The sequence below is a fragment of the Diplotaxodon limnothrissa genome, linkage group LG10 (genome assembly GCF_057381915.1).
Source record: "Diplotaxodon limnothrissa isolate DT_005_m linkage group LG10, D_limnothrissa_male_GT1.1, whole genome shotgun sequence".
In the NCBI taxonomy this organism is placed as follows: Eukaryota; Metazoa; Chordata; class Actinopteri; order Cichliformes; family Cichlidae; genus Diplotaxodon; species Diplotaxodon limnothrissa.
Window position 1 is genome coordinate 30,142,852 of NC_140605.1, and position 26,190 is coordinate 30,169,041.

The 26,190-nt window shown below is 40.3% G+C and overlaps 1 protein-coding gene across 4 annotated transcripts in view; it reads right to left on the reverse strand.

Annotated features, from left to right (window-relative positions):
* Window positions 1-26,190, reverse strand: part of doc2b (double C2-like domains, beta) — a 180,008-nt gene that overhangs the window by 74,960 nt on the left and 78,858 nt on the right. For 2 of the 4 annotated variants that reach the window (XM_085364703.1, XM_085364705.1), the window contains exons 2-3: window positions 21,753-21,832; window positions 7,180-7,203 (exon numbers count right to left, since the gene is read on the reverse strand). In XM_085364703.1, coding sequence (XP_085220829.1) covers window positions 7,180-7,203; window positions 21,753-21,832 — 104 coding nt within the window. The remainder of the gene's footprint in view (window positions 1-7,179; window positions 7,204-21,752; window positions 21,833-26,190) is intronic. The other 2 variants (XM_085364704.1, XM_085364706.1) reach the window with 1 other exon arrangement.

The following is a 26,190-nucleotide window of genomic DNA, read 5'->3' on the forward strand; positions in this document are numbered from 1 at the left end:
AAACACAGTGACAGCACAGAAAACACTAACGGATCAGTCACACTGACTAAAAATAGGCCCGTTACTACAAAAAAATTAGCGGTTGCTCGGTGACTGTGATTGGCTAGTTGTTTGCTCTGCCTCTTGGAGCAAAGGTCAATTTTATGAGGCTATCACTGTATCTAGTGGATATTCAACCCAAGATTTCTGCTTCCATACACTCAATTACACTAGAGTAAAAATAGGACAGCAAAAAAAAAAAAGCCCTGTTGCCTGGCGACTGCATTTAATTAATCAAGGTGACCAACAGGTCACCCAGAAGTTGAACGTGCAACATCCTCAACATCTGGGTGACAGCTTTTGATCTCAAAAGATTTCACAGGTTGTTTGGTGGAAGGAAAACTGTGTCCAAACAGTTGTGGGACAACTCGGGCTGACTGCAAACATTCTCAGACAGACTGCAGAAGGTCTGCAAATAATCGCCTAATTTATAAGCCCTGAAATGCCAACAATCAGTCTCAGTCAGCCTGTGTAGTCTGCGTTTCTTTGCAGTGGGGGACTCTACTCAACTGGTTGCCAACTAAGAAAATAAATAAATAAATAAAAGCATAGTTGTCGAGCACTTATGTCGTTTTGAAATTAAATTGCTGTCGCTGTTTGAGGAGAAATTCACGAGTTTCTGTTCTGGATGGGTCTGATTTTTGTGTACCTGGATGGCAATAGAGTTGTAAGCGTTAATCATCATATTGTCACAGACAGATTGCATGTAAGTGCCAACTTAAACCCCCAAAAAGACTAAGAGCAGACTGATTGCCGTCTTTAAAGCAACCACTGCAAAGGAAATGAGAATCATTGCATATAGTTGCAATAACTGCGATGTCCCAATCTCCAATCGCTATTTTCCATAGTGTGACTATAATGTAAGGTCACAAAGATGATACAAGAACAAGACAGAGGCTAGGCAATGACCTGACAGAGAGTATTTCTCCTCATGAAAACACTCTGGTAGATGCTAAATTTAATCGACATTGCTTTAAAATGAGCCTCCACAGCAAGAGGGTCTCATTTTGTTGAATCCCTTTTGCCTCATCTTGTCCCCTTCATATCGCGTCCTCTCCTCCTTCAATTACATCTTAGGGTGGAAGGACTAAAATGCAAGGAGAGGAGAGAGGAGTTGAGGAGAGGAATCCAGTATGTGCAGTTTGAGAAGGGGCAAAGAGTGAAGGAGAAAGTGCAGAGTAAATGCACAGCAGGGGGAGGGATATAAAAGCACAGGTGAACTCAGTCAACACAATAATGAGGCTGGGAAAGGATCAAGGAGGTAAGTGAAGAACACAGAAATCCACACGAGGAACTAATCTTCAAAATGAAGCTGGAAGTATAATGAAAGAAGAACCATAACTCAGTGTTTTCACACATGTGATGTTTAGTCGGTTTAAATCCAGCTCAAGGTTTGGTTTCCTTTGTGCAGATGTGAATGCGATAATCTGAGATCCCTTTGGAGGTGGTGGCCTCAGTGTGGTTCCAAACAAACTCCTGAGTGGTTCATTTGTGGCGAGAATGGGATTCAAACTCAATCGGAGACAACTAACATGTGTACGGTGATGAGGCAGAGTGCCGAACGCACACCTTCTTCCTGCTTTCACTCCTGTTAATCTTTCATCAGTCACAGCTGCCCTGTAAGCAGACTGAACACTCATGTGATCTGAAGTGATGTCTGTGTGAAAATAAACCAAAACTGCTGGGAAAACTCATCTGATTTGGACCAGAAAGAACTATAGAAAGGAAAATACTCTAATTTTGACCAAATGTTACTTTCTGCATTTATGTGCAGTTATGTCTTGATGCATTCTCAATCATCCAGGAAAGTAAATCTCCAAAAAATTGATTCTGTTCATCTGGACGTAGCGTTTTGTGGGAGAAACGTTTCGTCACTCATCCGAGTGACTTCTTCAGTCTCAGCTGACTGCAGGTTCCCCCAATCTTATAAATGACTAATGCATAATGACTGAAACCAGCCCACTGAAGGGACAATCGGCTGGGAGGTCAGTTCCTTAATCTTTAATTATGCAAATTCTCATGACCATTGATCAACAACCACTGACCAAAACCCACTGATCAGTGGCCATGAGTACCATTCACAGAGAGTTGGGGAATGGCTGCAATCACAGCATTGTAAGATGGCGAAAGATGTACCCTTAGCCCCCTCCTCGATTCAGAGATGGTCTTTCCCTTTTTACGTAAATGGCCTTCTTAACTCCGCGCTCAAACCAGCGTTCCTCCCTGTCCAGGATGTGTACATCCTCATCATTTAAAGAGTGTCCACTGGCCTGTAGGTGTAAATAGACTGCAGAGTCCTGGCCTGACGAGGTAGCTCTTCTGTGTTGTGCCATCTGCTTCGCCAGAGGTTGTTTGGTTTCCCCGATGTATAAATCCTGCCAATCCTCCTGGCACTTAACAGCGTACACTATGTTACTCTGTTTGTGTCGGGGGACCCGATCCTTGGTGAGGCCCAATTTTTGGCGCAGCGTGTTTTGGGCTTTAAAAGCCACAGAGACCCGGTGTTTAGAAAAAATGCATCTCAACTGCTCCGATACTCCTGACACATACGGGATCACTACAGGTTTTCGCTTGGGCAGCAGTATGTGCAGTTATATCAGTTTGCTGCATTAACGCAATTGCAGTGTAAATCCAGATTTTTTGTGACAACATGTAAAAGTCCCATTCAGATCACCTGAAATATACCAGAATACTTATTATACAGTGGGGTGTCGCCATACACCTTGTTAGGGAACCTTTTATTTACCCTAAGAAGTAAAAAAACAATAAAGGAGCTTCTTGGATAGCTATTTTTTTCTTTTTCCTTTCACTCATGGTTTCTCAAAAGCAGATTCAAATACTGCCAAAGGCTTTTATTTGTTTTCTGAGAGAGTGCAGTGGTAAAACGATGACTTCCCACACAAATATAAAATAAATATAACCCATGTCTATTGAAATTTGGTTTGATAGCCAAGTCGTGAGCTGCCAGAGGGGTGAACTGAGCTGCTAGGAATTCATTATTTATTTTTAAAGTTTTTAAATGGTACCATTTAATGCATCATAGTATAAATAAGGCTACTGATACAAGAAACATGCATCACATAAATATATAAATATATCAGTATTTCTTTGTTATATACTTTGTTATATAAATTGTTATATGCTACAAAGAGACGTGCATTTAGATAGCAGAGATAATGCTCCATGCAAATGCAAGGAAAAGCTGAGATGTACAGAAAAAATGCTGCCTACAGAAAAAGGCAACACGAAACAACCACAAGTCTCTGCTGTGACCGAGCCGTGATCCCCTCTCCTCAATCTTCCTTTTTATTTTCTCTTCCTTCAGCCAAAGAGGCCTGAGTGAACTACGCGTGTAAAATAGTCAGCACTGAAGAAAAAAGCTTGATTTGAAATAAAAACACTGTAAAGTTTTTCTTTTATGTATGTGCAAAAAGTAGAAACAGAAACCAGCTTAAAGCTTAACGGCCTCTAAAATTGTAACCTCCCCTGAAACTTCCACTTCACTGCTTTTCATTTTCTATCATTATATGCGTCACTGGATGTTGGAATCTCTTGCTGATATTTAGCCCCACTTTTAAACCGTGTTTCCTGCAAAAACAAGTTATTAAGATGGCACAGCGAAAGCTGATTGGAGAGGCTGACGTGCCATCCTCATCTGCTTCTATTGTTGTCTTCAACACCTGAACCGTCAGTGAGCTCAGGCATGTTTTGTGGGGTTGGACCGGGATAAACAGACAGCTGCATCATGCTGCTGATTGCGCGAGCACGCTGTGAATACTCGGTTGATCATAATTACTGAGGGGTTGGAGAAAAATGACCACTGCAAAAGGCAGATGGGAGTGTATCCACACACCTCCCATCTCACACTCATTCATAACAGCCCTCCTGAACAACAGCCTTAAATGATTTTAAATGAAGTCGAGTTCCTTTGGGTGAGATCATTAGAATCTGTGTTCAGAAGAAGTCGTGCTTGGCATTTGTGAAAAACATCTGAATGAAAAGAAAAGAGTGTGGACTTTAAATAAGATGTGTGTACATAGCTGCACCTTCCTGTCGTGTTCAGGTTAAAACCGACCGATTTACAACTTTAAAAACTCATAAATATTGTGTTTTACATCCAATTGCCTCGAGACCTTATGACATCCTCAACACTACACACTTGAACATATAAAAGTGGTGAGCACCTCTTTTGTTAAATTTTGAGTGTTTTAATCAACTTTGTTACATCTGTGGTGTTCCCAGTCAAAAGTGACCGCCATAGAAAATGAATGGGAATCCACCCCCACCCACCGTCTGCCATCTATAATCCAGTTTTGAGATCCCTTCCCAGACGCCTTAACGCCCACTCAGGAAATCACATGATATGGTGGGGCTAGGTTGCACGAGCTCACCCGAAACCTTGGCTGATTGTGACCTACACCCGTTTTCACACCTTGGCTCATGTGATTAGGTAGAGGATCATTAAGGGGTCCTTTTGTCCCTCTTGGGGGAAACTTCCACAGGGTTTAAATCTGGGACTCTCCACCATTTGACCTTAGAACTGAAGAAGCTTCTCGGATGAGAGGTGAAACGTCTTCAAGCAACTTAGAGAAGTCCAGACGCTTTTCTTTCCAAGCTCCTTAGACTTTAGATCTACTGTAAATTTACACCAACGAGTCTGAGTTACTTTTATATTCAAACAGCAACATACATGCCTGGCAAATGATGTCAGCACAGAAGTGCAATTCTAGCAAAATATAAGAGCTAATACAAGACTTCTGCACAGTACTGTATGTGTTAAATTTGAGCGCAAACACTAGCTAGAGATGTAATCATTTCACTTTCTTTAGCTTTAGCGTTTTTGTTATTACATGACAGTGAAACCAAAACTTAGTGCCAAACTACCTAAACAAAAAGAAAGCATTAAAACTTGAGTCTTATTTGTGTTGTCTTGGTGTGAAAGGTTATTGCTGATGTGTGGGAAGATATAAATAAGTCGAAGAAGTCAAAAATAAAAAACAGTTGGAGAATCATTGTGAGTTTAATGCAGGTTTTTTTTGTCTTTGCAGACATCACTGACATTTTAAGCACATTCGCTAAAACTGATTTTGATAAGACTGGTAAGTAGCTAATAAAATAACAATCCCCTGTCACTGATGTTGTGATCCAACAAGTCAGTTTCATCTTTTTTGTATGACGCCTAAGAACTAAGAACATACGTCTATTTTGAGTGTGTGTTCTCCAAGCTGTATGTCCCACATGGCTGCTTGTTTTTCTGCAGTGCTATCAGCCTCTTCATCACTGGGGCATATGTCTTCATTACCATATCTGACTGGCCCGCTAACACGCAGGTGGAGGAAGCATCAATCACCAGGAGCAGCAGATAACAGAATGGATGGAAGAGAAGCATTGATTGAATCCTTGGGGGGCTAAACCAAAGTCATGTTAAAGAAGGGGGTTAATGCTTCAAGGGCCACTTGAGGTGGTTGCACTCTGGTTACATTCCTATATAAAATCAAGCTTGTCTAGCTCCTGTGACATCAAGCAGTTTAATCTGATTCCTGCAGCATCTGTTTCACTATTTGTGGAGGATTTTCTAGATTTCAATTTTAAATCTACAAGTTTCTGGCCAGACTCTACTTTTAAGTGACTAATGTGAATTTCCGAGTATGCAGTTGCTAACAGAGTTGCAATTGTTGACAGTTTATCAGTTAATTGCCACATTATCACAAACAGATTCCATATAATTGCCAACTTGATCCTATTCAATCACAAACTGATACCAGACTCTGTCTTATTACCATTTTATTGCAGTTTTGATGCACTAAAGTTACTTTGAAGACAACAATGAGTTGCAAGTGGTCACAGCCACTGTTTTCCTGAGTGTGAAGCATCATTGTTTGTTTTTTTGTTTTTTTTAAAGTGAATATAAATATAAATAATCGTTAGATCACAACCAATCCAATGCATTTCAAATAAATCTAACTTCCCTTTTGGGTTGCAACCAGGTTGCGCATTTTTCCTATGCACAATCTGATTGTAGAGATTATTACAGATGTGCAAAGCCAGCTACTTAATTGACTATTACTGATAAGCTTTTTAAGAAAAGTAGTAGAACTTCAGTTGAGAAAAGGTAGATTAAAAAAAACTAACTCAGATACAATTATGTGAATAACACTGATTCTGTTATGGACTGGTTATATTATATGTATTTTTGGTGTTGCTGCCCCTCTTCTCCATGTTTGTAGATATGAGTGTGTGTGTGGGTGGGTGCAGGTGTGTCTGAACTCTTGTTTACAGGCGCCTTCAGGCCTGGTGGGTGTGGCCCTGCTAGAGGACTGGCCACACCCGAAGCCACACACCTGCTGCTGATCAGGGCTTGTCGGGAGAGCTACTTAGGAGAGTCTTGGCGCTCCCACCGACGCAGGATCATTACGTTAGACTCCCAAGTCCGTGTGTGTGTTTAGGAAGTGCAGATCGTGTGTGTGCCCGCGGGGGTCAGTGTTTAACGGCTGCCTCTATTTTGTTCCTACAGGAGGAACGTGGAGAGGAAGGGCAGCATGCACAGGGTGTACAGAGTCACGACAGCGGGGAGCACGAACACGGACGCCACTGGAAGACACACGCGGGAGCCTTGGGGAGCACGGGGATTAATTGTGCATCTATATTTACCACACTTTAAATAAACGCACTGTCTACACACAGAGCTCCGCGCCTGGGTCCTCCTTTCCCACATCTCCACAGTCTGCCAGCCAGACCGTGACAGATTCATGATATGTAACAGCATCCTGCATTTAAAGATGGAATTTACTTTCAGTCAGTAAACTGGTTGACCTTTGACTATAGTGTAGTCATTCACCACATTGGTTTACATGCTTCTGTCTTTGTTTTCTAGGCGTTCACCTTTAACTAGTTGACTTGATTCTTTAAGCACCAGTGTGCATCTACAGAAGAACAGGCCAAATACAGACAAAGCATTCAACATTCACTCAGGATTAGATTTGTTGTTCCAAAGAAACGGAATCAGAGGGAGCTCAGAGGATGTGAGCCAGGGTTGGTGATCGTTTCAGTCGGGGATCACTGGGATTGGACGCAGGAAGGATAAAGTAGGCATTGATTAGCAGGGACTGGTTGGGATCTGGGCTCATTTCATTGGCTTACCTTTTTGTATCTGGGGACAGGAAGCTGTTTTGTTCCAGAAAACATAAAGCACCAAGACACAGAGTCGATGACAGCATGCAAAAGAGTAAGGTGGAGAAGAAAAAAAAGAAAACATTGATCATATGAAATTAAAGTTATAGGTGACAAAAAAACAAAAACGTGCAAACAACAGAGGAGAAAAACAAAAACAAAGCAGTCTGCAGTGTTTCAGAAAGATTTTTTGGTTTACACAGCTCAGAGCGCTGCTGAAATGCCAAATGTGGAAACAGTCTGAGTGGAAAATAAATGATTAAAGCAATAGTGGCTTTGAATGGCCTGTTGATACAGTGAATATAATTGAAAATCCATTAATTTATTTGTTTATATTTGGCTATGTTAATTGGATTTGAGACAATAGTTAGTGACAGTTTGAGACAAGTCTGAGTTACGCAAACAGCTCTGTGTTGTTGTGCTGCTGGAGACTTTAACACAACAGCTCACACAGTATCCAGATCATAGTAGAGAAAAATAGGATTTCAACACATGCAACATGAAAACACGTCCATATGGTGAGAGGGACACCTTCAGTGGCACTCATGGCTGTTTCTCACAGTCAGGAGTTAAAGTGGGCTGGAACTATTTAAGACTATGTTATTAATAAGTAAATAAGTCTGAGCGGTTGATTCATGCTCTGTAATTTAAGTGAGTTTATTTTTCAGCTCATTTCTTTTCTGGCGTGGCTCTTTTGTGAGCGGGTTACTCATTTCATAACCCCTCATTAATGCCGCTGTTGTGACAAGGTCTGTTTGATCGTTTGCTAACCTAACCAGCAAGACTTTTGTGCCTCAACAAAAAAACCAAGGAAGGATTTCACAACACCCTGGATGAAAATGTGCTGCACTTTCTATCTGCTACCGCTGGACATGCCTTCCAGTCAATACTATGGGCACACTCAACCCATAATCCTCCTAAAAGACATGCATTCTCACATTTTGATTCTCATCCCTGTCATGCATTCATATGTGCAGGTCGATGAAGTGGGATCACTAAAACAAAAGATTAGGATATCTTTGTTTTGCTAGCTACTGACACAGAGCTATATTCCTAGTTAGAGAGAACACGTTCAATATGAACAGGTGATCGCTTCATTGTCAGACATGACAAAAAGAAAGTTTGTTTAGTTACAAATTTGTTAATTTAGTTTAGTTAAGTCAAAGTTAAAAGATCACCCTGAAAAGGTATCTTGTTAATTCATGTTGTTAAATGTACTTGACATTAAAGAATGTGTTAGTTAAAAGCTGTGTGAGAATCCTGGACACTGCAATTAGAGCAGGCTGCAGAACCAAGCTGCTTACAGTATTTTGGTGACTCTTGTAGTAATAACATGGCACTTTGATGGGGTAAGACATATTCACTGTTTGTTTAAGAGTAGCAGTTACCAGCTTGAATTCAAACTTGCATTGAAAAGCATGGCATGAAATAGGAGTATGATTAATCTGATAACAATCTTAATATTGCTCCACAGAGAACAAATAAATCTATCCAAGCTCACAGTAAGTAAAAGTTGCTTCTTTGTTTGCTTGTTTGTTTCTTTGGCCAGAGCTGGGATCTGGTTAGCTAAGGTATGTATGGACACCTACCCTGGGTATTCCTAAGCTGTTTACCACAGGACATTTTTAAGCTTAAAAGGAGCAGAAATGTAAAAGCAACATATTATGCTCTAACTTGTGTTTTGACTCTGGGTATCTTTGTACGATGAGCCCTCGTTCCTGTATAAAGACACCATATCAAATCTGCATATCCACCAGCTGCATTGAACAGTCTTTTCTTTTGAGGTTTTGCAGATTCTGTGTCCACTAACTAGGTTTCATTGACTTGTCAGCATGATGACAATATTGGATCAGTCGGTGAACCCTTGGCAGCCACCTGTAGCTCTGCAAAATGTGTACTCCCCAACCAGTTGGCAAAACCCTCTTTGTGATGGGTTTGACATATTGCATATTGCTACGGCAGCAGTGTGAATGGATGTGATGGACTTGTCTACAAACACGGTCCAGCTACTCTGTTAGCTGTTGTGAAATGTGAAAGGTGCCACACACACCGAAAATAGAGGAGGTTCAGTTTCAAAGTAAAAGCTGCACCTTTTAAACATGTTAACATGTTCACTGGAGCGCTGAGGCACAGCTTTTACTTTGAAAGTTAACATTTTCAATTCTGGTTTGCACTTTTTCAAGTTGCAATGTCGCTCATAGTTAGTATGTATTTGCAGACAATCAATAAGCATTAGTCTCTCCCTTCAGAGGCAGATTGTAGTTTACTTTTTAAATATTAGTGCATATTTCATGATTTTGATTATGGATGCATTGAGTAAGGATATAATTCTGAACATCAAGAAGGCATGCTGCAACCTCCTGTTTTCAGTCATTACGTTAAGCTAAGGTATTTATCTCCTGGCTCCTAATTTATACTTAACAGAAAGAAGACTGATATTAATCTTTGGGGGGTTATTCTAAGTTATTCTAAGGATGATGACGCACAAACAATAAATGACCTTAAAAGCCTTCATTGACAAATAACATTTATAATTTATCATTTAGCTAGCAGACACTTGCGGTCTAAGGCTTTACAGCACCAGATATGAATAACAATTGATTTTGCTGCAGCCATGATATAGCAGCTTCTTACTCCATCCTTTCTGAATAGTCTTGTGGGAATGTCTGCCGGACACTTTATCAATATTTACAGCTGAAATATGACAAGTTGAAAAGTACGAAATGAATAATTTCTCTAATGTTTCTGATGTTCCTCCGTTTACTGTGATGTGGAGAATAAAAATGAAGACAAGTTGTTTCATAAACCCTTATTATGTAAAAGCTGTGACATGAAAACAGTTGCAATTATTGATAATGAATTTTTGAAAAAGACCAAAAATATCTCTAAGAAACCAAGTGTGTGTGTGCTCTCACATGAGTGTGTGTACTAGGAAATAAAAGGAGTCTCTGCAGCAGAAAGAAGAGACTGGAAGATTATGTGGAGTGTTAATGTAGGTTTTAGTGTAGGTCGTGGTAAATTAGCAGGTCTGGGTTTTGCAACTGCATTGTAAGACAATGTGAGGCTCACTGATAAGTGCAAAAAACTCCAGAAAAATCACCAACTGTGTTTCTTCCTCACAGTGATGTGAAAATGATTCAGCAGCTTGTAAAACCACCTTGAGCAGCAGTAACCCGAAGTCATCATTTTCTTTATGACTTTATCAGTTTCTCACATTGTTGCTGAATGACTGGAAGGTACCCAGGCTGCAAATCAAGCCCTCCACCACTGTGCTGTGTTTTCACCAAAAATGCCACTGTCCACATTTAGCTGACATGTGGAGTCTTTATAAGGAGATTGGAGGGGTTGTGTTGGCGTAATTTGCAGCTAGCATGCCATGGTGCACATCCCATTTGGACCTTTAAAACACACTGCACACACAGCGGTAACCCTGATCACTGACAAGTGATGACCTAGGAGTGACCGATCAGTTTCCCTGAGAGTGATTGGCCACTCAGTGCATCACGGCACACTCCAGAAAGGACACCTTGTTTGCAACTGAACCATGCGAGTGTCATGTCTGAGTGGAGTAGGCAGGAATGGTGGACCCAAAGTGCAGACTCACAGAGGCAAAAAGGTGAACTCAAATGCAGCTTTATTGCTGGATAGCAAAAAAACAAACAACTGGCTAAACTGAGAATACAGACAACTAAACAGGCAGGCTGATGGAACACACAGTATGGGATGAGGGAGATCACAACATACACAGCAAATTCAAAAGTGTTAAATGTTTTGGTGTTAGTAGTCTTCTTGCAAAAGTAGAGTTAATTTTACTCTAAGCAGAGTCACATTCTTTTAATGTAACTCTGAGGTGTAAAATGATAGTAGTTAAAACCGAGTGTTAAAAATGAGTGTTTCTATGTCAAATCTGGAGGTGTTACAATGGAAACATTAACTCTTGACCTCTTAACTCTGAACTCCTACAGGGGCTATGACACCAATAGAGTAAATTCACAGACTCCGCCCCCAGCACCATAGGCTCCAATCGAAGCTGAAGTGAAGCAGTTTCAGAACATTTTGCTCTACATATTTGAGTTGTTTGCCATGCTTGGTAAGTCATTTTTTCAAAGATTGTTTCAATTATTATTATTATTAGCAAAACTGAAGAACTAGAAATCACAGAGCAAAGAGCTAGAGCAAGAAATACAAAACTAAATAATAGACACACTAAGTCACCGTCTGTAGACAAACAGGTTTGTTCCCTAACACCGAGTGCCTTTGACATAGTGGTTTAAATTGGCATCCCAATAATGAGAACAGGCTACATCTGTCCAGTTAATTATTCTCTATTTTTACTCCTTTTTATTGTAATTTTAGCGTATTTACATTTTAAAATGGTTCACAGAAACACCAGGATAACATTATGTGTAAGCTGAGATAATAGTTGTATCTCTAAAAAAGAAACAAAACACATAAATTTGTATTGCACAGGAGGAGGTCGGCTTAGACCTGGGAAAACAGTTGGGGAAACCCCGAATGACGATGCTTTCAGTATTTATTTATTCTCCACCACTGTTTCGAAACACACTTCAGTAACAAATTCCTTAATTTCCTAGATTTTTGTGGGGTTTTTTTTGCAAGTGCAGGATTTGAAACAGGATTTAAATCTACGCTTTGACTACACTTCCTTGCTGAGTGAATTGGAGTGTTGTGAAATTTGTGATCCTCTGACTTTTCATCTAACTATGGATTTTGTTCGATGATGCGCTCAGACTCACTGTGTGTCTTTCTCATGCCTGGGAAAAGATGATCTCAAAAGATGATCCACACACACACACACACACACACACACACACACACACACACACACACACACACACACACACACACACACACACCCCATATCCAAATACAGGCTAACTAAAAGAGTGGGCCCCAACACTGAAATTCAATCATACAAGAGATATGCCATCATTCCCCACTTTAATGTGTTAAAGTTGTCCACCTGATGCTCTGATTCCAAGGCGGCCGCTGTGTCTCCCTCCCTTTCATCTAGCCTGTTCGACCCTGCTCTGTGCAGGCTGAGACTTGTCTCTCCACTCTTCCTTCACACTTTACCTCTTTTCCCTTTATCTCTGACTTTTGGCTAACTGACTGTTTTCTAGTGTGAGAGAAACTGACTAGATGTAGATTGCTGACAAAGTAAACCATTCTCTGCAAATATTAAAGGGGGAATATACTACTGTTTCAAAACAAGAAAAATGAGGAAGTCTTACAGAAGTGCAAGCATGACTAGCGGTTCTTTAATATACAACAAAAGCAGGAGAAATATATTTTCTTTAAACCCTCTGTGCTTTCTAAACAATATGCATTTGCAATAACTTGCAATACCGCTCTGAGTGACTCGAGGAATATGATGTACCGTGAAAATAACACTGATGGCAAAGATTTGATAAAGCAGTACAGCAACCCAGAGATGAAGCCAGCAGTGAAGAAAGCAAACAGCCCCTTTTGGCTATAGTAACCTTTCCATGAAAGCAGGTTTTCAAGAACTCTGGAAATCCAGTTCCTGCAGGAACCTACACATGCACTTTGCTTGGTTAAAAGGATGGGGACAAAATATTGCACTGAAGTTTGATTTGGTATGTGCAACATTCTTTCAGATGGCAAATTGGATGCTGCTATCTATATGAAGTCGAGAAGAATCTGCAGCAAATCTGAGGACAATCTGACCGGCATTTCCTACCATGTGCCAAATCTTCGGACAGATGGATAGACAAGCTGATAGACCGCCTGGTATGACGTGCTACTACAAGGACAAAAAGGAACAAAGGCGTTGATTCATTTTTAAACTCTGAACATGTGTGGCTCGTGTTGTGCTTTGCCCATGGGCCTGCAGATCATTCTAGCAGGCAACGAGGTGCAAGAACCTTTTAGATCTGAAAGAAATAACCCAGATCAACTGTGACTGTTACCTGCTAAGATAATAAATTGGAAGAGTCAGGTGTGAGTGGAAGCACTAAGAAGCAGTGATTGTGGATTCCAGCAGCCGTCCGGCCTGCTGTGTCTGAAGTCGGGGAGATCAAAAGCTGAAACAGCACTCAGTTTTCAGGTGCTAATAGATTGTTTCTCATATTCAGCGAAGTATAATCAAAAAGTATAATCATCTCTTCTAAAAAAATAAAGGCTATGAGAGACTTTTGAACAAACAAGCAATTCGTTTTTACAAGTATTGTAAGGACATAAAAGTTGAGGGGCCAGCTAAGGGGGCAGGGCTATATAGGAGGTGGGCAGTTGCCCCCCCCCCCCCCTGCCCCCCTGTAGAGCCACCCCTGATTTGATTACACAACTAATGCATTGTCACATACTTTTATTTAGCTTCTGTGCTTTTCCAGTACACAAAATAATGTTGTAAAATGTGATATGTTATAGAATAATTAAAGTTTCAGTTCAATTCAGTTTTATAGTGCCAATCTACAATAGCAGTTGCCTTAAGGTGGTTTATATAGTAAAGTAAAGACCTTACAAAAATATAGAGAAACAGAGAAAACCCCAACAATCATATGACCCCTATGGGCAAGCACTTTAGCAAGAGTGGGAAGGAAACACTCATGAAACTGTGAAAGACAAATTATTTGTCTATTATTATGTTATAATATTATAAGTGCTCTCTTACACGAGGGCAGTAAGAACTTAAAAAGATGTTTAAAATGGCACTTTTATAACATTACCGCATCTTATTTTAGGCAAAGTAGATGTACTAAAATGTTAATATAAATAAAAACGCCTGTTCTGAATTCTAAGTGTAACATTACCCAGTCTGCCTCTGCTGGAACTAGTCAAACAATAGTGGTCAGATGTAGTCAGCATTAGAGAAAACACGATACCAAAAACTTAGTAGTAGGTACCCATATGAGTAGACGATTCTTAATAATATGTTTATCTCAAGTATTTAAACAAAAACTGCTTTATCAGAAAGTTATATTAAATTACTGACATCTTCATGGGTCATTTATTTAAAATGTTAGAATTATATTTTGTTGATAGGACACAGTGATTTTATTAGTCAGAGTTAAAGCGGCGCTATCTCGGCAGCTGAACTAACTGCCATCTTCCATATGTAGTTTCTACAGCACCATTTGTAGTTTTTTTTCATGGGCTTGCAGGCTTCCTTCTGTTTTTGTTCAGCATGTAAGGACCAGAACATTTGTAGGCGTATATTGGCCCCTTCAGTTCTGGTAGAATAGCTGCTTCAGTACTTATACTGCCTATGATGGTATGGTACCACAGAAAAACAATTCTTGTTGTGTTTTCAGAATATCGAATGGAACTGTGAGTATCAGTTCTGGTGACATCCTGTAGTCAGTGTTGTAGTATGATATATTTTAACCCAAATCAGTCTGTTTTACCAGAACTTACCATTCAACTGGATGCTTAAATGTAACCAAGCAGTGTCTGAAAATGAAAGTAGTAATAAAAACATCTCGACATCTGAAAACAGATTTGTTCTGTATACATCCTCACTACAGGAGGTAGAGTTTCAAATATGGATGGAAACAGTCACATATTTTGGGTGGGCACTGACATTCTACCTCTTCTACTGTTTAGGCTGTCGACGTGTTGGTATGAACTTCTTCTTCTGAGGAAATTTACAATCTCAAATACCAAAGTAAGACACAAAAATTGCACATTTCCTTTGTGGCTTTAAAAGTAGTGACCTTACTGAGCTTTATCAGTATCAACTAGCTGTAAAACAAAGAGCATCTCTATTGATGGCCAAGGTCTCGGAGATGAAAACTGAGTCATTCTGTGCCATTTGCTAAAGTCTCACCAGGGGTGATGGAAATGAAACACTCCAAAGAAAGAGATTTAGAGAACTTATTTGTCAGTACTTGAGTCATCATGATGCCACACATTCTGACTGCTTCAGCCAACAACCATGTAGAGGAAGAGCTCCCAGCTCTGAGCTATTTTTGTCTTTCTGGCCATCTACATGTATGCACTCTCTTATAATGCATTAAAGCCCAAGGAGGCTAAATTAATTTATTTCTCTCAAGTGAGATAATGGATGTGTTCTGATGCACTTGGCTTAGTAAGCTTCCTGGGATGCTGGTTCTGCTGAGGGAAGGAAAGGAGAGAAGTTAACGATGTAAGACCTAAAACTTAATAGCTTCTTTCACAAATGTTAAAGCCTGATCCTGTGATGTTGTAGCCCACCACTGCACTGATAATGTACAGTAATGGTGAACTCCCGTCAGATCAGGCGATAACCTTTTTAGTGAATCTCCCACGAGTCACGTTTTTTAATTACCTGTGCATCTGCAAGCTGCTTTGCAACCCATCACAACCCCAGTTCCTTCATTTTGTGTTGTGTACTCGCTGATTCGTGTACTGGCTGTTGTCACTGACACGTGCTAGTGTAGCATTTAGCTTGCTTCAGTACGCTTCTCATGCTGTTTACACACATATCTTCCCCTGTTTCCGCAAACTCAAGTATATTGCTTCCACCTTGTACCAAGTTGGACTTCTCATGAGCCATATAAGGAATCCACTATGTATTGTTTTTACCTCAAAAACAGGATTTGCAGCACTTACAATGCAAAACTTCTTGAGGATGGGACAAAAGGTTAAGTTATTGTGTTGTCACATTATAAAAAACATGAAAAATGAGCAAAACATTTTAATAAAGCCTACTAACACCCCTGATAAATATACAGTTATGGAATGGCTATCATATACTTACATAAACCTTAATGAGGAACTGATCAATATAACATTACACAATCCAGTCCCATAAAATAATTATTTCCCCGCCCTTTAGCTCCTGGCTGTTGACATTTATGTCTGCAAAAATGACCCAAAATAAATCTTCAACAGTTCCACAACTCAAAGGCCAAACTGGTGTATGAATATGTTTTCTACAACGGCTGTGTCTTATTCGAGAGACTATGGTCGTCACCCTGCACTGCGCAAACCTAAATCCAAAATTTCACTGTAGCAAGCATGTTAGTTTTTCCACCCCTTCTCCCAAAGACCCAATCACCAGCTTAACCTGCAGTAATACAAGCCAATCATGCTGTCTCAGCCATTAAAGAAGCTTTAATGTTAGCTGTGTCCCAAAACCTAGGCCGCATCCATCCAAGGACCCTGCCCTCGCAGTCTATGTGGGCGGGGTCCTTCGAAGACCAAGAAGGGTGGAAGTGAGCGGCTGTAAAATTGGACAGTCTAGCCTTCAGATTTGCGTCACCAGGTGTCTCGGTGGAGTTTAATAAACTCAGCCGTCTGCTCCTTGCTATCTAAAATATAACAGGACACCGGCGTAAAGTCTCGAACATCTCGCACTTCTGTTTAATCGGTTTTCTGTTCAACATTTATTCAGCTGTGTGAAAACTATAACTTTAATCTCAGCCAAACCGATTTACTGAGGAACAAATAAAACACTGAAAAAAGCCAAACAATAACATTTGTAATTATCTAAGTGACTTATATATCATGTTTAACCTGAGTAGAAAAAGACTGCGGGGGGTCTGAAAATGACGTCCCGGGAGTCCCGTGTTCTCGGCGGCTATAGTGAGCCTTGACCATCCAGACGTCTCTGAAAACGTCGGAGCGCTATTGCAATTATGTGATCTCTTGATAAATGGAGCAGATAAAACTAAGTAGCTGCCGCCATTATTGGAAACTGGAATTGGCTGGGCCACGCTATGCATTCTGGGATAGGTTGGGCCAAGAAGGATACACCCGGCCCATCCTTCAAATCCGGGGAAATGAAGGACGCATTTGTCGGCCGCATTTGGAGCAGCCTTCGAATTTGGACAGCCTTCGTCGCCTGGCTGTGATGTAATCGGCCTTTAATAGTGGCCTACCAACGATGCGGCCTAGGAATTGGGACACAGCTGTTGTGTAGCTTTGCTCATGCGTAGGAAAGGTTAAACCTGCAGTGGGTTAGAGGTTTGATGCTTTGCTGATGACGTGAAAGTTACCTTGTGAAAACCTTGTAAAACTTCCAGTTCAGTGTAAGAAATTTGACAAATATATCCATAACTGATGGACAAGTACAAAGAAGTCTAACATATGGTTGACAGTAGATGAATTTCCCTCGTTTAGAAGGGCTACAGGTCTTTATAAAATCAATAACCAACCAATAACAGCCCAGAGAGTCATCATTGCTTCTTGCTATAACATCTGTATCTATACCTGGAACTTAATGGAAATACTATTTGAAGTCAGCACATTTCTGGTTTGAGTAAGTGCTAGTTTCCCTCCCCTTTTGCTTAGTGACATGCCTGCCATATGGAAATTAAGTTCACTTCAACATGATAGAAATCAGAAAGGTGAACTCACACATGGTTTTATTAACAGTCTGAAGATTCAAGGCGTAATGCCAAAAGATCAGTGGGTTTTTTTTCTTCAATGGTATAAAAAAAAAAAGAGAGAAAAAGGTTTTTAATCACAGTAATTTTGCCTTGTAAAAGTAGCTTTCATAAAGGTAATCCTATCAAATAGGTCTGGCTCTCTTCTTGTTGACATGTCACGGCAAGAATTTAATTAAATGTTAATAAGAGAGAGTCTGTGGGCTTTTGTGTCCTATTACCTTCATACTTATTGCTTGGTTCAGAGCCTTTCAGTTCCACTTACAAATTAAAAGTAGATTACTATGTGTAGCGGCCAAGAAACCCACAGACCTCTTATATTATGTGTACAGTTTAACTGAAAACAACTCTGCAGCAGCCTCTATAAGCATTAATGAGTGAATTAATTAGTAGAAAAAGGAACTTCACACTGCGTGGTAACTTGTTTCTGTGCAGTGGAGGTACAGTGGATAACTCATTCATCCCAGAAAACAAGTGACTGAAGATGATAGATTATTTGCTTTGTGATAGGAGCGTGAGGAGATAGAAAAAAATGCCATGGTAATGATTAGTGACTTAATGGATGGGAAATTATGCAGATAGCGTTTTGTTGCTTTTGTGCTGGGTAAGTGAATAATATCTTAAAATACTGTGGGAAGGTTTCCGTCTGCTGATTGAGCTGCAGGGCGAGGCCTCTCTAATCAAAAAAGCTATGAGGAGCTATGAAGACAGCACAGACAGTGCAGGTTTCAAATCCACCAGCCTGCCGGGGCTTTTCCGTGCAGAGCTTCCTTGTTCTCCCTGTGCCTGCATGGGTAACACAGCTTCCTCTCACAGTCAAAGACATGCATGCTAGATTAACTGGTATTTCTAAATTGACTGAAGGTGTGAGTGTGTGACACTATGACAGCTGGGATGAGCTCTAGCCCTTCCCCTGCTACTCTGAGTTGGATAGAATTACAACAATTTCAGAGAACAAATTTCTGGAATAAGGCCTGCTTTGAAACTGTGGCTGCTTTGGCTGCAAAAGACTTCTGGTCCTGTCAAAGTCTAAAGGAAAACGGCTCTTGAACTTGACTTTGACTTCCATAAGCACTTTCATGATGAGTTCATGGACTCAGTCACTCGGTTTGGATTGCACTGAATAAAATCCAGCCAATTTTGTAAATTGTGCTTAATTCTGTGTTTGGGAAAGGAGGGTTATCAAGTTTATCTCCACTGGTTAATGACCATAGATAATATAAAATATGGATGCAGCTACTGTGAGCTCACCCATTGGTTTCTGATGTCTCATTCTTAAGCCTCGGGCGACAAAGAAGGGATGGTCTGACTGTGAAACCACATGCTCATTGGCTAACAGCTTGTAGTTTGCCAATTAAATTAAATTAAATTTGAGGATATAATTTGAAGCTGATAAAAACCCAGAGAATGTACCACTCTCTTTAAAACTAAGTGAGAATCCTTTAGAAATGCCTCTGTAGTGCACACAGGATGAAATTGTAAACAGTTTCACAGTTTTACAGTTCGACTCTACAGTACTGATCTTTTATTTGCATCAGGTTCTTTGGCTCTACTTCAGCCTCCTTTGTTTTCCTCTCTTGAGAGGTTCAATGTGATTAAGAGTAGTTGAGCAGGTAGAGTTGAGCCCTTCTGAATTTTCTACATTTGACCTGTTCCTCTATAAAAGCCTTTTTATACCAGTTAAATTCAGATCTTTTGCTATGTTAGAATAATTATCTGATCAGCAGCCTTTTCCACTTTCTTCAACCTGTTTTGTTTGTTTATGTCATGTTGTCAGGTGACCTTTTGTCAGCTTCGGCAATGGATGGCATTTATTTTTCTGACCAAATGCCAGCTCGTCTGTGATAATAGGCACTGTCACGTGCGCTGTCACGGCTGCACAGAAAAAAAAAAAACCCTGTGCCTGCTGCACTCTGCCTCTTTAGCCGCCAACATCAATCCACAGAAGTTTAAGAAAGTTTCCCAGTGTTGATTTTGTATGAATCTCCTAATCTTCATTAAGCCACAATCCATAACATCTCATTAGAAAAATCCTCAATTGAGGCTGAAGCTGAAGTTGCTATTGAAGCTTGAAGCTTGAAGCTTTGGCAGAAAACCCAACAAAACAATCTGTGGTTAGAAGGATCAGTAAGGGGTTTAGAAAACAAATTAAATCATGGAAATTGCTATATACACACTATTCAAGGGAGAAAAATCGTTTCCTCTGCTTGGCTGGTTGGCAGCTGAAGCCTAGGAGCCGAGCGGTATAGAAAATAAACACCATAAATCAAGATGGCCTGATGCCCACTCTGCTGTCCAACACTCCCGCCAAGACAGGCTCCTCTGATGCCCACTTTCCTCCATACCAGCTATTCACACAGACAGATAGGAAGAGTTATAGCTGCTGACGGCAGCCATGGCTGTCAAAACCATCACTTCATCACAACAACCACAAGCAAGGGATCGAGCGAGGACAACACCTCTTCGCTCAACCTTTATACATCAGATAAAAATGGTGCTTTTATTAAAAATGAGATATGGTTTATCTCAGTTTGCTATGTTTGGTAATTATGTAGTTATCGAAAAATTTATCAATGCCACTGCGGCAGTCCCTGCAAGCATTTTCACAGTATTCTCACAGCTACAACATTAATATACAAGGAAATACAAGGCTATAGAGATACACGATATAAAGATTTTTTAGGGATGTGTAAAATATAATCAAAAATTTTGTAATTAAGAACAAAAATAGGAAAAGCTGCGTTTTTTTTTTTTATCGGTCATTTGGAAAATCTGCAGGAAGAGTTGAGCTGAATTGACAGAAGCTCAATGGAAAGACACAGGAGTTAATTAGTGAGAAAAGCAGTATTTAAGAAACTTCCAACAATTGAGAGACAAGTATGGTGAACTCCTGAAGGTATGCCCTGAATTTACCAGGAAAACAGCTGGATGTGGAAGGTAAAACCTGCATTCCCAGCAAACAGCAAGAAAATGAGATGAGAAAAACGGGAGCACCTCAGAAAACAAAGGATTTACAGTGCAGTATATTAAAATTTACCCAGGAATAGGAGGAAATAAAAAGTAAAGGTCTGCTCTAATATTAGCATTTTTTAATATGTTGGGGTTTTTTAACACTAAAGGCCACCAAGGGCGAAAATACTACTTCGTGCCCTCGAAATACTTATTTGTGGCCACGAAATACTATTTCGAGGGCACGAAATAAGTATAACGTGCGCACGAAATGCTAATTTGTGTGCACGAATTGTGTATAACGTGGCAACGAGTTACGCATTTGTGGCAACGAAATACATAACGTGTGCACACCATATTGATACAATTCCTGGACAGCTGCGTAGAGACATAAGCATAAGAGACGGTATGATTGAGTTTTATTTTAGACGTAAGTACGACCTGGATGCCGGGATAGATTTTATTGTCAACCAACTGCAAGGGCCTGGGAAGGATCACGGTTATCGGTCAAGTGTTTCGTGCCCACAAATTAGCATTTCGTGCGCACGTTATACCTATTTCGTGCTCTCGAAATAGTATTTTGTGGGCACAAATAAGTATTTCGTGGGCACATTATACCCATTTCGTGCCCATGAAGTAGTATTTTGTGGCCACAATTTATTTATTTTTTGGACCATGTCATCAGAGGGGCTCCGTAGGTTTGATCTCCACCAATAACAAACATATCGGACTCTTTAGCTGCCTAAATCCCCATTAATCAACTGAATAGTAGCAAATTACTTCAGAAAAAAAAAGAAGAAGACATTTATTGGCGTGGTACCATTTATGATCTGGTTTTTAGCAATATGCTTTAGAAATACTTCTGGGATAAAAATAGTTGTAAGTATCTCTTTCACTTTTTTTAACAGTGGGATGTGTTAAGTTGCTATTCCACAGCCTTTTTGCCAGTATGTGTAGGTTGACACGAGAGGCGGCTTCTTCAAAAATATTTAACTCGACAGTTATCTTACCGAACCTGAGAAAATACTGAAAACACGTCAGCTGGTTTGTATCGATCTGCCCTTTATAACCTCGTTAGAAAGTAGTGACAGATGGCTGCGCAGTGAATCATCTGTTCATCTAAATATAAACCAAATGCAAGGCAAACACCAACAAAGCAGAGACGCTCGACTGCGAGTGTGCATGCAAAGACTGCAAAATCTTGTAATAGTCATCATCATCAGCATCGTCTTGGTAGCTCACCTTGGCTTTGTTAATGGTGCAGTGCAGTGCATTGTTCTCCTGGTCATACAGCAAACTGAATTCCAAGGTTCCCAGTGTAGCTGTAAAGACAGAGAAAGAAGCAGGAAATTAGTCTTAATGGCACATAAACAGAGTTGCCGGGGGAGAGAAGACATTCAGCTTTGCTTTGATTTGATCATTATGAAGAAAAGAACGCATTTCAGCCACTAATTTCTTCTTCAACATGTAACTGTAAGAAGCAACACAGAAGTAAACATAAAAGAAAGCAGCATGAATCTGAGGGGGATCCAGTTATGTACTCAGGGCCACGCCTTAATCCTGTTAACAAAAATATTTTAGATTTCATAATCCCAATTTAGTTTGATTGGAGAACTGAGGATAAACCCTGGGCTAGCATCGTTTTACTTTGCAATTCCCATCCAATGTGGTCCAACCTGTTGCTCTTAATAGAGCAAAAACTCATATCCTGCTGACCCGTGAGTGTACTCTTCACAAGTTGACCACATTGTAAGAAAGTGAAGAGGAAGGGTGAGAAAATATGTGTTTAATTAGAGAAAGTGGAGCAGAAAGCTGCCAAGTGCAGAAAGCTAAAAAACAACATCTCTTCTTTGCAGGTGGGCAGCTCAAGTGTAAAGAAACAAAAATGCGAAAATCAGCGTGCGTATTTCAGTTGACGTCTCGGATAAAATGGGCTTTCTGGGTGAAGCAGATTTGAGGCGTGTGTGGGTTTCAAGAGACCTCACACACTCTAAATGATTGAGCAGTTCGTAAGGAATAAATTCAGTCACACTTTGATATTTATGAGCAGGGAACATTAGTTTCATGGTTTTGCAATTGTACTTTTAAGTATTACCACCTCCCCCACACTTTACCTCCTCTTACAAACTCGTGCTATGTGGGAAGAAACACAAGCCGGCTTTTCTAGAATGATTTTATATCCACGGATGGACGCACTGAACCGCAATATCGCAACTGCAGTGAGAGGGATAAGGAGTTTTGTATCGGCATTGTTGGGCTCAGCCAATAACATCTTGATTAAAGAACTGTAATGTCCTTATCACAACCACCGCCAGTCAGCGGCGGGACATTGGAAAAACAGCATTCTGGGATTTTAGACAGAAAAATTTAACTTTTGTTTAACCATTTGTGTTCACTGTTGATTTTTTTTTCACTACATCATAAACTGTGGATGAATTTTTATTTACCCAAAACTGTATGATTATGTTTACACAATAATATCAGATAAATGAAAATTAAAAAAATCCACATTGTGTCTGAATGTGGATACTTTCAGCACACTTCCATGTGGTACAGTATCCACTCCATTGCATGGTTTGTGAGCTTGACAGGGTAGTGCTGTCAAACCGAACACACCAGAAATGACAACAGCAACACCTGATTCTCAGCTACCACATGGAAACACACTTATTTATCCAAATATTTAACCAGAGTTTAAGAATGAAAACATAAAAGTGAGAAAAGTTGTGTAAAACAACTCAAATAAAACTATACAGAACTCTGCTGAAGAATAAAAGCGGCTAATGCTGGAGACGTCCACATGTGAAAGGGCACTTTGTTCCACCGTCTCGGAGCAGCAACTGCAAACGCCCGATCTCCTCTGGGCCTCGGGACAGCTAGGAGCATTCGCTCAACAGACCTCAGGGATATAGAGGAAGTGTGCAAACTTAAATGATCAGAGAGTTTAAAAAGGTGCCAACCCATGCCATGCATATGTAATTTCACTTGCATGTGCCTTTTAATAACCGTGCTGAAGTGTTTTTGGACCAGCTGCAGTCGGCTAAACAGAGACAAACCGACACCTGAAGCAAACTATTGCAATAATCAACTCGAGATGACATAAAAACATCATGTGCTCTCTCAAAGTCTCTGAAACAGAGGAATAGCTTCCCTTTTGTGAGATAAAAGCAGCTAGTTTTAACGACAGCATTAATGTGTTTGTCAAAACTTATTTTGTTCCTCATCCTTAATCCTGGTCCAGTATATTTAGGTAAGGTTCACTGGTGTATTTGGTAGAATTATATGAGTTCTAGTTAAATATAAGGGTAGGCTAGACCTTCAAGCCTGAAAAAACATAAAGAAATTATACTTCGGTAATTGGCTTGACGGGTATTTCAAGCTTCACTATTCACCCACAGAGACATACCTCCAGTTAGTTACAGTATTTATCAGCAGTTCATAACATTTTTTATGTGGTTGCAATAGTGCAACAGCTATTTACTGTAAAAGATATGAGAAGAAATGAAAATTAATGGCAACTATTATGGTTCTCTTAGCTTTCTGTCGCATGTATATAATGGTAAATGGCCTGTATAGCGCTTTACTAGTCCCTAAGGTCCCCAAAGCGCTTTACACAATCATCCACCCATTCACACACTGGTGATGGCAGCTACATTGTAGCCACAGCCACCCTGGGGCGCACTGACAGAGGCGAGGCTGCCGAACACTGGCGCCACTGGGCCCTCTGACCACCACCAGTAGGCAACGGGTGAAGTGTCTTGCCCAAGGACACAACGACCGAGACTGTCCAAGCCGGGGCTCGAACCGGCAACCTTCCGATTACAAGGCGACCTCCCAACTCTTGAGCCACGATCGCAATTGCGATGTTGCGTGCTAACGTTAAACGTAACCAGCATGCCAAATAATGAAATTAGTGTAATCCACGCTGCAGAGTGCTCTAAATTCTCAAGTTCATTTTTTTTTCCGAAAAAGTATCAGCAATATATGATGTCAGAGAGCAGATATCACTAATATGGTCAATACTAGCTGTGAGGGGCAGCCAATCAGAGGAAAGCTGGTTTAAAGAAAGAGAAGCTAAAATGGCTTGATTCAAAGGCCGACTGTAGGATAAATAAAGACTACTATTAATTCTGAATTATGTAAAACTATTCCTGTAGAAGCCAAGAATAAAATGAAAGAGTTGGAAATGAGCCCTTTATTTTAAACCTGTTTACAGAATTTCATTTCTTCATATTTCTCAAATGAAGCTCGACTAAGCTGATAAGATGCAGGATGCTTTTCATTTTTTTAAACCAGCGGACAACATGGCTAGGATTGCTATCAACATTATTACCCCTTAAGAGATTTTGCTATCAATAGCTGGTTAGTTTCCAAAGCATTAAATACAACGAGTTAGGAATTAAGTTCCAGTTTGTGATAAGAGCACTCTCCTAAAGGGCAGAGAATCAATGCTGCTCCAGAGAAAGCTGAGCTCATCAGCAGTGACTGAGCCTCTTTACCGCCTCCCACCCCAACACACACAAAGATGAAGGCATTTAGCTTCCTTTTAGTTTACCGACATGATTAATGGGGATTGTTCTACAATCACTGTGTACAGTCATTGTTGCTTTGCGATGCCAAACTGCAAAACTGCCCACTGAAGCTTCGACTTGTGTCCACGACATCCTGGAAAATATCAGCCGATGTGCAAACATTAGAGGATTCACCAAATTAATGTTGCAGAGCTGAGCTAAATACGCAGTCAGTTTGTGCTTTCCTTTTACCTTAACTGTCAAACAGTCAACGTTTGTCATGTACTTTGAAGAAAATTTAAGTGATGCCATTTTGTAGCTTGAAAACGATGCAGCTGCAGTGATCTTAAACTAAATATTTTTTCATGCGCATACATTTTCTCAATTGAGTCAGGCTGTAACCTCCCTGTTTTTATCAATCCAAGCACTGATTTGTCAGATTGTTTCATTACATGGAGAAACATTCAGACACTGAAGGGACATCTGATGTACTTTTAATGCTGAAAAAGTCCTGGACACAATGTGTTTTTTTTTTATCTAAGAAGATTAAAAGTTATGGTTCTTCCCAAATATTAGTGTCACAATAAACACTCATCATACAACATATTACTTATTTGCACCATGGTTTGGTTTGAATATTTCAGAAACTGCTGATCTTCTGGAATTTTCCTAAACAACCACTGCAAAAGAGAAAGCACCCAGTGATCCACCTTTCTGGGTGACAGTGTCTTGGTGATGTCAGAGATGAGCTACAGCAGCAGACGAACACACTGGGTACCACTCCAGTCAATTAAGAAGAGGAAATTGCAGCTACCATTCATCAAAACTGGAAAACAGACTAGAAAACCATCGCCTGGTCTGACGAGACTCAGTTTCTGCTGTAACATTTGAATGGACACATCAGGAATCGGCTTAAACAACATGAAAGCGTCTAATGTCTCATGTTGTCGGACATATTTTCTTAGCACATTTTGGACATCTTTATACCAGCTGAGCATTTTTCCAATGCCACAGCCTCTCTGAGAATTGGCGATGACTGTGTCCATCCCTTGATCTGATTGCTGCTTCCAGCAGGTTAACACTGCATGTCAGCAAAGCTCAAATCATCTTAAACGGCTTTCTTTATGACACCGAGCTACACAGTATTATGAATTACGTCTTCAGTATCA